The sequence below is a fragment of the Corvus brachyrhynchos genome, unplaced genomic scaffold, assembly GCF_000691975.1.
Source record: "Corvus brachyrhynchos isolate BGI_N302 unplaced genomic scaffold, ASM69197v1 scaffold633, whole genome shotgun sequence".
In the NCBI taxonomy this organism is placed as follows: Eukaryota; Metazoa; Chordata; class Aves; order Passeriformes; family Corvidae; genus Corvus; species Corvus brachyrhynchos.
Genome location: NW_008237435.1, coordinates 2603712 through 2615678, shown reverse-complemented (window position 1 = coordinate 2615678; position 11967 = coordinate 2603712). Strand labels below are relative to the sequence as shown.

The window sequence follows — 11967 nt, the reverse complement described above, 5'->3', positions numbered from 1 at the left end:
AGGAATGCAGGCCTGGAACAACTCATTAACACATAATGCAAAAAATCAGCTTACCTGTTCATTAGGCTCAAAGCTTATCTCTTCTTTTTCCGTCCTCATAGCTATTAACTTTGTGCTACCGGAAGGGTCTGTCTTACTGTCCAACCGCTCCAGTTTTGGGGGTATGTCTGGTAAACCAATATCTTTAGTATCATCTTTATCTAGCAAGTAGCGAAGTAGTGCATTGTTATTCTTCTTAGGACTCGCTGGCTCCTGTTTAACAGTCACCTCTGAACCAGGAGCTGTGCTACTGGACTCCTGGTTCAGTTCTTTGCCTGTGGCCTCTGCTGTGAGCTTGGCCAAATCTACAGGAGAACTACTGTCCTGCAATAGTCTGTGCAAAATTTTATGCTTCTCCTTGAGCGAGGTTCCATGTGCTGAACCAGACCCAGGCAACCCTCCCGCGGAGTCCTTGCTAATGTCTCCCATGGTACTGGACAAAGGTGAAGGCTCCATCTGATCTGATTTGGTGGTCAGCAATTGTAAGAGCTTTGTCTGGCTTTTTCCGTCGTGCAGTTTATTTTGTCCATCAGGTCTCTCGCCACTGACAACCGGTGGCATGTTGCTATCGCTGTTGTCTTTCTGTTCTCCTGAATGGCAGCTGCTCTCTGCTTGTCCAGTTGTACCTTCTGATTGCTCCCCATATATTCCAAAGCAGTCTTTAGAGTCCAGGCTTCCCATCTTGCTTAGCTGGGGAGGATTCATATTCACAGGGGAATTTTGTAAATTTCCCATTTTTAGGTCAGGTGAAGCCAACGACGATCCTAGAGAAACGCCGTGGCCCTCGCTGAGGGCCTGAAGTGCATTCAGGGAACTGTTGGTGTAGTTATGGCTATTTCCTGTGCTGCTGCAGACTCCCACAGGTGAATGTAAGCTTCCTGCAGGGGAGAACTGACTGGGTGGGATGCGAGGACTTCCTGCCACTCCAGGGCTCACGCGATGCCTTGGGGAAAGCATAGAGTTTGGCTGCCCTGGGTTCATGCCAGGGCTGCTTTGTGAGGGGCTATTCATTTTTAGTGCATAGTTACTACCCTGAGGAGTGGATGCTTGTATGCTTGACACATGGTTCATTCCCCCTGAACCACCAAACCTGCCTGCTGGCATGCCCACTTGTTCCTTTGGGCCATTTATGGCAAAATTTATATTGCTACTGATGGTCATATCCTGACCTGGGTTCCCACTGCACATGGCCTGATGGGCAGGGCTGCTGGAACTAATTGGGTTCAATATCTTCCCCATTCCTTGTCCAGTCAAATCCTGATTCATTCCACAGACATTCTGCTCTCTATGTGGCAAGGGGAAGAAAAACAGTCTGTTAGCTAAATGACACTGGCCAACTTGCAATTACATTACGGAAAAAGAAGCAAAACCCCAAACCTCACTTTAAAATAACACAAAACCCCTACAATCAAAAACAAATCAACAATTTGACAAAAGTGATATGTGACTCTCAACATGGCTGAACATTAACAGTATGGTTTTTCAGTACATCATTACAAAACAGTGGAAGAGAGGAAAAACAAAATTAAAACCTCACTTAAATGACAGTCATTAGAAATGCTGATAGGTTACAATTTCAGACTCCCTTTAATGTATCTCTCCTCCACAATTTGGCAAGCTAACTTCTAGAACTGACAGAAATCTCATCTGAAACATACAACCCAACAAATACATGTTTTACAAGACAGCTGTGGACAGCTGTTTGCTGGAGTTTTGAATTTCTGTGAGTTAGCCCCACCACAAGGCTGGAGTGGGCTACTTGCCCACCAAGTTCCTAGTGAAAAGAAAGTTGAAAAAGTCACATTTTTACACTGCCAGAGTATTTCAATACTGCTCCAAAACAGCGTGTGAGCCAAGGGAACTACTGGATACTGCTTCAGAATGAGAACAGTCTGTTAGCAATCCAGTCCTGCATAGGCCTTCAGGAAGAGGGGAGAAGAAAAACAACAAACCACACACACAGGAGCTGAAACCTGTATTTTAGAGACGTAGGCTGCAAGATAGAAGAAACAGAAGAGAGAGCGACACACAGAAAAAGCTCTTGTGAGAGCACCTGAAGGTCACGTTTCTTTCCCCCAGTAGATTTAAATTAGTTTATGGGAAGATGTAATACACTTTTTACTCTGTGCTAAAACTTAAATTAGGAAAATCAGACATATTCCCAAATGCTAAAAGCTACAGAAGAGACAGAGTCAAGTAGGTTAGGAAGCAAAAAAAAAAAAGAGATTCTGACAAAAATCAAATCAACTCTGGACTTTCAAAGCCAAATACAAATGGAACATTCCTAATATGCATTTTCCATGAGACAAAAACCAGTCCTATTTGCACAGTATAAATAAGTGCAGTTAAACCTTCACATTGCTAAAGCATGAGAAGTGAAATAATTCAAGAATATAGAGTAGCGAGTCTTTATTCTGTGTTTGTTATCTTAGGCATGAGGGCAAAGGTGAAAAACATTAACTATAAAAAAGGGGTATTTTTAAAACCTTATTACAAATATAGTAGTACCAGCACTCTGCTGAAAAAAGTGCAACAAAATATACAAGTACCATTTTAAAATTAATAGTGCTTGCTTTTTAAAATTTGGCATTTAATGAAATATTAGGTATCTTCAGCAATGCAAAGAAAAATTTGAGATAGCTTTTGGTCAGATCAATTTGCAAATCTACAATTTCTATAAAAGGGTTTCAGTTATAATTATGTTTAGCACTGGTTTCTTCTTCTCAAGAAAAATGATACAGAGGATTAAAGGAAAATAGTGTTGTAATTACAGTCAGCCCATAAAACCTGAAGCAAAATCTGATACAAATACACCAGGACATGCAATGACTTAATAAAAATTGTACGCTGAAGTTCTGATGTCAGTGATTACTTAAACTTGACTTTAGCATATTATTGGCCGTGCTTTCTAAAAAAAACTCTTAACTAAGGGCACTTAGTAATAGCACTTCTCAGGATTGGCCATGAGAAAGCCACTAAGCCAAGCACCAAAAAGACAAGGCACAAAGGGAATCAAAGAATTAAATAACAGTTTGTCTAAAGTGCAGTCCTAGTAATCTTAACATGTTCTTTTAAGAAGAACCAGGACCAATAACAGAATGTGAACTACAAGAATTTAATCCCTCTAAATTTTCTAGATTTAATTACAGCTGGAAAGTTTCTTGTATCTACTATGCAAAATAAGGGAAATTAAAATACTGAACATGACTTTGAAAATACAGCATGCCATTTTTAAATCCTGAAACAATCTTACAGTCTTTTCCTGCTGCAAGCATTGATTTCAAAATCTTATTTTGTTTCCATGATATCAGTTCTGGGTCAACTGAAACCTATCAGCCTTAAACAATCTATTTGCTTTGGCAACTTTGTACTTTCCACATCTCTTAGCAGAGTGTGGGTGAAAGAATGTGGCCAGGATTACCTGTGAAGCATATGCAAGGAGATTACAAGCTGAGGTTCACTGGTCGTCTGAGAACGGATGAGCTTGCTCTTCGTTTGGGCAGAAACGATGGTGCCATCCGACAGGGAAAAGCGATAAACAGGACTGAAGGCCAGTCCCTGCCTCAGCACTGCAGGCAAGCAGAACAACACAGTTAAACTAAGGAGAAACTGCAGTACAGGTAGCTCAGCTGCTCAGCATCTGATGTTCTAAATCCATCAGCATCAGTACCACAGATATGGTGCTAATTAAACAAAACAAACAAAAAGAACATTTTGAAAATAAATAGACATGATGCATATAAAATAAAGGATCCTGCAAACTGTAGGGCGATCAAATGAAAATTTGTAAGGAGTGACAGCAATAACAGGAAGATACTATGAAACAGAACGTATTTCAGGAGCAGACAGGAAGTTCTTGATGTCCATTTCACTTTTCATCAAATATGTATCTAATTCCTTTTGTTCCTCAAATATTTTTTCATTGTACCATCTACATCATGATGTATTAATAAAAATGTCCTTCGTTCTTAGATCATCTGTTTCCATTAGACTGTATCTTTTCCTCCTTATTGCCTGTTTAAATTGTCTTGCAACACTAATTCTTTAAGTTAAAAAATGCATAAAACTTTTACATAAGAACAATTAGAAATAAAAACTGGAAAGAGAAATTATTCTTTTTAAAAGAACAAATATAAAATACATATAGCTCAAAAAAATTACAAATAAAATTACGGAAACCAAAATTGGGGCTGTGCTACCTTTTCCCAGTGTTGACGGCATTTCAGGTTTGGGGTTTACTTCACTGTACATATTCTGCAGCCCTTTAAGTTTTTAATGTAAATGTGAACTTCAACAAATTCAGTTCTCTAACTTCCACAGACTCCTGTGAAACTTCTTTAACAAAAAAATTAAAACATGTTATGGAAAAGCAAATCACCCAAACATTTATTCTACTGTTCACTCTCTGCCATCAATGAAACGACTGTGGTCGCTTACAATTTCTAGTCCAAAAGCAATCACATAAGAATTGCAGATTTGAGAGAAGTAAAATACTTCAAAAATTTTCATATAATCATTTAGGGAAAAAATAGTAATGAAGCACTACAAATACATTTAATTTCCTATTTTTTCCTACATATATATTTTCTGTGGGGTTCTTTCTCTCTCTTTTTTTTTTTTTTAAGTTAATAGTATCATGTGATCTTCATTTCATTGCTTGTCTTTTAATATTTCCTGTTGTAATGAAATGACATGATTTTCCAAGTGTGGCCTTTATTTGTCTGGTCTACAGAGCTACCACATTTCCAGCCTTGCAAGACTGGTTACGATTGCTTTCCTTCCCTGTCCCCCACTGTTATATATTGTTCTGCAAGGTTTCAAAGTATTATCTAGGCAGTGAGAAAACAGGAAGCACAATTTAAACAACCAGAAGGGGTTTTTCAGAGTAAAAATGTAACAAGAAACAAAAACCTACAACAGTGAAACAATACAAAACAGAATTTCACTGTTAGGTATGTCATTGTTTCAGTTTAACCTTTGGGCACCAGAAGGTCCAAAGCTCTTAACTTTAGCATATACCACATCAGGAAATTCCAGTACTCAATGCCAACAGGATACAAGTGAAACCTCTACTTAAATCATTTTCCAAACTAATTCTTTAAGCAAACAAGAATGTTTCCGTACTCCTCTTGAGGAAATGCTATTTTTCTGACTGCGGCCAATAAAAACTTACCATATATTCTGCATTTTATACTGACAGATAATTTTAAAGCTTGCTTTTTATTGTTTATCAAGCTGATGCTGCATTTTTTCACAGCATAATGCTGGATTACACATAGGAGATCATTACTTTCTTTGCTTCTATTCTCAAACCACAATAACTTGAAAACTGCAAAGGGTTCCTCAGTCAAGCACAAAGATGCTACAGCCCAAGATATGACTTGTTTTTCTTCTCCATCCTGCAGGGCAGGGGAGGGCAACATTTCAGCCATTATTCTTCCTCATTGCTGCATCATTTGTAGGAAAACCACTCCAGAGGTTTTTCCTCCTCTTGTAACTCACTCTTTTCACTTTGACAAGAAGAGCCCTCTCATTTAGACTAATTCTACAATTAACACAACGATCCTAAGCCACAGCTGAAAAATGATACAGTGCACACCCTGAAGCAAATATATTTTCACCACTTCATAGATAGCTTAAGGGAGGACTCATTCAAACCTTGGCACTCAGTGTAGTAGCTGCTAATTTGGTCAGGAATAACTTGAAGAAGACTGAAATAACAAGTGCTGGGACGCCATAAGAGATACCCCTAAAACACCTCTGGCACAGATGGGTCCTTACCTGCAACTGCTCTCTAAACCCCCAGTGTAACTTTAATTGCATACTGCCTTCTTCAGTTCTGTCAGAAATCACAGCACAAGGCTGTGAAACTTTTAGCACTTCTACTGGATATACCCCAAAAACTGCTAACTAAAATAACACAGCATTTCTGTGATCCAACATTTCTAAAACACCACCTGAAGATTTCATGAAAGCAGAACGTATTAAAGAGTATTTAACTAATGCCTCATGACTAAAGCTCTTTTTTTTGTGCATTTGGTAGAATAATTTGATATTCCAGTTACAATTTAGTATCTAAGATGACATGCCTGTTGCTTAATGACCATGGTAACTATTTGTTACAAGCCAGCTGTAAACCCTGTTCTTTAAACATGAACCCAAAGAATGATGCTTCTGTACTGGAAATGTTCCAGCTATTCCCAATTGGTTTTAAAATTACTTTCCCATGGACTAGATAGGGTTATTCACTTTATTAATTTGGGTCTGTATTACTAGAATTAGAAGTGTAAGGGTTTTATGAAAAATCCCCACACAGTCACTACCACAGAAACCTCATGGGGACCATTCCAAAGTGCAGTACTTTCCTGCTTCTTACCTACCATAATCTTGACTGAGTAGACGTGCTTGTGGTATATCCTATAACACTTATCAGCTAGATACAGTGCAACAATGTAGATTTCCAAACAGTATGAGTGGTGCAGCTTTGGGAATTTACACTCAGTGTTTCTCACAGGAAATGTGACGGTAAAAATCCATTTTTGTAGAGAAAGGGAATACAGGCAACGAACTGGAATGTGTGAGTTGAGGTTCTGAAGAATAATGCCCAGTGAACATTTTGGTGGACAACATGCAAGGGTCTTTCTTTCCAAAATAATTTTGACATTTTGAAGATTTAAAACATACTCCAGGATGGCACAGTTGTAACAAGAAGGCTAAAACAAGCAGTGAGAAAGCTGAAGACCTGCCTAGAGAGCCATCAGTGTGTTAGATAAAACAGCTTGAGAAAGGGACTGTCAGTAGCTGTTGACTGTTCCATGAAAGCATAACAAAGAGAACACAAGCAAGAGATACAAATGGCAAACAGGTTAAATATAGAAAGTGCTAAAAGTATGAAACCTAACCTTCCTGGTGATGCCTCTTGGCAAAAGATATTTCTCCCTCGTGCTGTGAATGGAACCTCTGAATGCATCTTCTGACCAAATCCTCCCAGCCGGGTTTCATAGCTGCTCGCATGGTACTTGTGTCCAGTGAAGTTATTTTGCCTGATATTTGATACATTAGAAAACATTTGTTATAGCAATTCCCCCATTGAGGAAAAGGAAATAAAATTAAAAACTTTTACCCCTATTTTACAATACCTTGAAGATCCTGGCGTGTAGTAAAGCTCTCTGACGAAGGAAGAAGTGGTCTTTCCTTCATTGGAGCTCTTCTTGCAACACAAATCAAGCAAGACTGCAAATCTTAGAGAAAAATGTTGCTTCATTTAATTTTTATAGAAGGGGAAGACTTTTGTTTCCACAAAGACTTCAGAAAGATTTTTTAAAAGTTCTTTAAATTTATTTGGACCCAAAAATAAATTTTGTACCAATAAACGCATAGACAAAGCTCAGTGGGTTTGTATCTTCATTACTTCCTAAAACATTAAATAAAACAGGAAAGGTGGGGTTTTTTTCTTCCAGAAGAAAAATTAACAAGGAGTTTACCACAACCCGTTAAGTACTGGCACATGTTTATGAATATACCTGTAGTAGCTCAACCACTTATGAGGTTAAGTAATAAAAAAGAATGTACTGCATGCACAAAGAGCACATTTCTTCAACACTCACCATTCCATACCTTCTAAGCCAAATTTCTTAAACTTGCCCCAAACGCTTGCTGTTCCTGAGAACGCACCTTCACGATAACCATTTTTACTTACCTGAATACTTACAAAACAATCTGAGGAAATTTACCTGCTGAAGTAGTAAATGGTAAAGGAAATGGTGAACCACGATTGTCTTCAAATTCTAAGAATTCAAAAAACTGCCCTTTGAAACTTTCTTCCCAGTCAGCTACATTTTTCTTACAATTGCAGCAATATAAAACTAGGGTATCTCTCTTTGAGGTAAACAGAATTTCTCTCAGTTCTCTCAGCTGGTTTAACAAATAGGTGCATGCAAGTGTATACACTCATAGCCAAGACAAAAGTACATTTCTACAGTTAAATCAAAAAAGGAAAAAAAAACTAAGAATTTTTCCAATTTTCAGGAATTAGAGGTCACTTTATCGACTGCACTGAAAGTGCACTAACAAAAACTGGAAATGATAATTACCTTCACCGTCCTCCTTGAAGGAATTTGGTTGAGAAACAGCAAAGCACTGCATAGTTTCATATTTCTGATGTGCTTCCTGGTTATCATGGCCTTCTTCAGAATCAGCAAGAGGTTTTACCAGCATCCGACAATTAAAGGTATGGCTATTACGCCTAGGAGTGTCACCAGACCAAGATCCCCCATTCACTGAGCAAAAGCAAAATCAGATAGTGAGATAAATCTGGTACCAGGCATTTCTGCTGCTTATCCACAGGAAATTAATCAAGATGCTTTACAAACTGGTTGGGAAACAAGCTCATTTAACAACAATAACAATCTAATTTTAATATTAAAGCCCAAACCAGCACATAACAAGGTCATTTATAAACTTAACAGATTTTAAGAGCGCTGCTAATTTGTTTTTTCAAGTGACTTAAAATGACATAGTAGAAAAGCAGAATAAAAGGCTAAATATTGGTGCATGTCAAAGTTATACAGTACAGCAAAAGCTCACTGGGTAGATCAAGTTGATTTATGAGACTGGAAAAATTAAGGCAGCATGTAGGATCTTTCCAGTAAAAGGTACTACTAAAAGACATGGCTGCATTGTATAAAAATATCTGTCCAGATTAGAAAGGGAAAGAAACGAAACTAATATGCATTTATAAAAACAGGAAGCAATACAATAGGGAATATTGAAACACACAGTCTCAGCTACAATGGGAAAGACTGAAGGGTTGAAATTACCTGTGTGGAGTGATGGATAAAACTAAAGCTTAACACAGTGCTTAAGACAAGTAAAAAAAGAAACAAAATCCTGAGATGCACAAATACAGGTACTAGACATCAGTCAGAGCAAATTAATGTTACACCACATTAGGAAATGGCAGGGTCATATTTAAAATACTCTTCACTTGCCCTCTTCAGTCATAAAATGCAATAAATGCAGTAATATATTGACTTTAGCCATTTACATTTTTGCTTCTTCAGAGTATGTAAGTACAGTAATAAAATGCTAAAGTGAATTGAATACTTTTTAAACGCTGTGAGTAAATGAGGCACCCAGTATTGACTTTCTTTTCATCTCCTCCAAAACTCAATGACATTAAAACTAATATTAATATGAATCCAAAAATGGCTGCAACTAACAAAAACAGGTTTTGAAAGTCAAGAGTAAATACTGCTGAGCATAAAAACATTAAAATAAAAATTCTAGTGTAAGGAGGTTTCTGATTATTCTTTTATATTCCTCCTTTCCCCGGCCATTCTTGGAACGAGCAGCCTAGACAGAGAACTAACAGAGAGTTCACATTGCTAATGCTGTCTTTTAGTGTTTCACTCCGAAGATCCATTAAAAAATATCAGCTAACATGAGTTACTAAGAGCAATTTTAACAAAGAAGAAGTTGAAAAGAGTGGAGGATGCTTTTGAGTATAATATTAATCATTCATAGTCTATATATACATTAAAAATAAATAATGTATATGATGAAACTGTAAGTAGTGTCAGGACATTAACTTAAGTTACTGAAATGCCGACTTATAAAACCAAAGTTAAATAAGTAATGGTATGATGCAAGGAAAAGTTATATACCTAAGGATTTTGGCAGCAGGATTTTGACAAATTCATTGTGGTCCCCTACATGCAGGATGCTATATATGCTTGTGTTCATCAGCTCTTCTTGGTTGTACCTCAGGTACTGCGTCACATTCTCAGAAACAAACACAACATTACCTTCTGGGTTCACTACAAAGAAGAACCCATCTAGGGCCTAAGGGGGAAAAACAGAAAACCAGAGAGAGAAAGTGAGAGAGCCACAATACCAAACAATCAGATTAACAAAATACAGAGAAAATAAATACTCAGTTCAGAAGAATCTGAATCTTTCTGCATTCACCCCAGTCCTTATAAAATTGTCTGTAATAGCAAAGGACACATTTCAGATTGAGCATCTAATCTTCGTTATATGAAACTAGTGTAAAAGCAAAGAAAGGTGCACACCTTGCAAAACAATGAAACTCATACATGGAAACAAACCAAACCCCCCACCCCACACAAACAAACAGAAATAATGGAAGATGTTGTTCTCTATCTGTCTGCCTGTGTATGAGGTAAGAAACTTGGACCACAAGATGGTTCTGCTAAACTCACAGCCTGTTCACTCCTCTATGCAGTACAGGAAGATTGATCCCAGGAAAACACCACAGGACATGCTGGCACAAGGCAAGGAAAACACTGGCAGAAGGAATGACTCTCTCCCCATCCCCAGCAGGGCATCTTCATAGAGGTGAGGTCCCATGCAGCTGGGAACATGAGTCATTAAAAGCAGAGAAGGGCAAAGGGAGCTGAGAGCAGGCAGTGAGCAGTGAGATGAGGGAGCTTTAGCCTCTGCTCCTAGGACTGCTTTCATTTTTTTATAATTTGACACCAGTTTAATTCAATCTACCCATCATCCAGGGAACAAGAATCAGATTTTCACCTCTTCAACTCAGCTTCATGGTTTTCCAAAGGACTTAAAGTTTCTGTGAGGAAGTGTCTACATTAGTATTTTCTGCTGATTGGTTTCCTTTCTTATCTCTTGTGACAGTGACAACCTAGCTGCTGCATTCTTTCCAAGATATCTGCCCTGTGTTATCTGAAGCCTAAGCCACATATCACTTCTACCTAATGATGATGAAGTAAAATTGTGAGTATTGGTAAGCAATTCTCATGCAAACTTTATTTTTCTTAAGATGCAAGCATGACTGCAGATAGTAGAAATGTATCAGAATTCATCCCTCTAACTTTATGTCATATGAGCAGATAAAGGGGGGGGATACAGTTTAACTTAAAAGAACAAAAGCTTTTGGTCTAAGCATTCAATTAACAACCTACACAGACTTCTGCAGCTTTGCCTGATTTATACACCTCTCTAAGGACTGGCAGGAAATCACTAGAAGAGTTGTTATTGTATCTCCAGGGACAGAAATAAATCAGAAAACCAGGCCACACACAATTCATTGTGGGTCAGAACCAAGTGGATCCATACTAAATCTGAACACAGCTCACCGCAAAACAGTCTAACAAGGAGGAGCTGCCACAGCAAGCACAAGGCATTTTTGATATGACCCAACTTGTATACTGTATAACTCATGTGTTGGTCTTAAAAGGCAGTTCTCAAGTCCACTGGTTACAAAGAGATGTTTAAAATGCTGCACAGTACTGAGCAGTTAGCAAATCCAGACAATAAAAGAGAAGGCTAACGATGGATTTTACTTCTGCCTTCAGCCACCCAGCAGGAGGCTAAAGAGAAGACAGAGCCGGGCTCTAGGTTAGAGGTTTACAAGGGAAGGATGAGATGCAACAGACACAGGTTGCAAGTCAGGAAACTTCAAGCAGATTCAAGGAAAAAAAATTCCACCGTGAAGGTGGTCAGATATGGGAAGAGCTGCAAACCCCCCTTCTCCAGAGATATTCAAACCTTGGCTGGACTCAGATCTGGGCCACCTGCTCTACTCAGACCACCTTGCAGTGGGAGGTAGGAACACATAAGCTCCAGAAGCTCTTCCCAAACTAAATTTGATAAGTTAGATAATGATTCTGCTCCAGGGGAAGGTCAGTGAAAGCACAATGCAAGCAGAGCAGCTGAGCCAATGACTGACAAACACTTTCTTTGTTCCAATTTTAAATTACAACATAATAAAATACACAAATAAATATATAAGTGTATACTTTTCCTGACTGCCTCTAAATTAAGATAAACTAGGTCTTTTTTCTCCTGTTGTCACAAATTCTAATCTCTGGTGTTGTTTTTTGCCTTCTTGTTGTTTCTGATAATTCTTGGTTCCTCCTGTTGATTTACTTTCTTTGTGAGATC

The 11967-nt window shown here is 38.2% G+C and overlaps 1 protein-coding gene across 3 annotated transcripts in view; it reads right to left on the bottom strand.

Annotated features, from left to right (window-relative positions):
• NCOA2 (nuclear receptor coactivator 2) overlaps positions 1 to 11967 on the bottom strand; it is a 180607-nt gene that overhangs the window by 38165 nt on the left and 130475 nt on the right. For all 3 annotated transcript variants that reach the window (XR_001861071.1, XR_001861072.1, XM_017731233.1), the window contains 6 exons: positions 9705 to 9882; positions 8133 to 8318; positions 7179 to 7280; positions 6942 to 7082; positions 3461 to 3608; positions 55 to 1324 (listed from right to left, as the gene is read on the bottom strand). Coding sequence is in view for 1 of the 3 variants with exons in the window: in XM_017731233.1 (XP_017586722.1) it covers positions 55 to 1324; positions 3461 to 3608; positions 6942 to 7082; positions 7179 to 7280; positions 8133 to 8318; positions 9705 to 9882 (2025 nt within the window). In the remaining 2 variants the exon portion in view is untranslated. The remainder of the gene's footprint in view (positions 1 to 54; positions 1325 to 3460; positions 3609 to 6941; positions 7083 to 7178; positions 7281 to 8132; positions 8319 to 9704; positions 9883 to 11967) is intronic.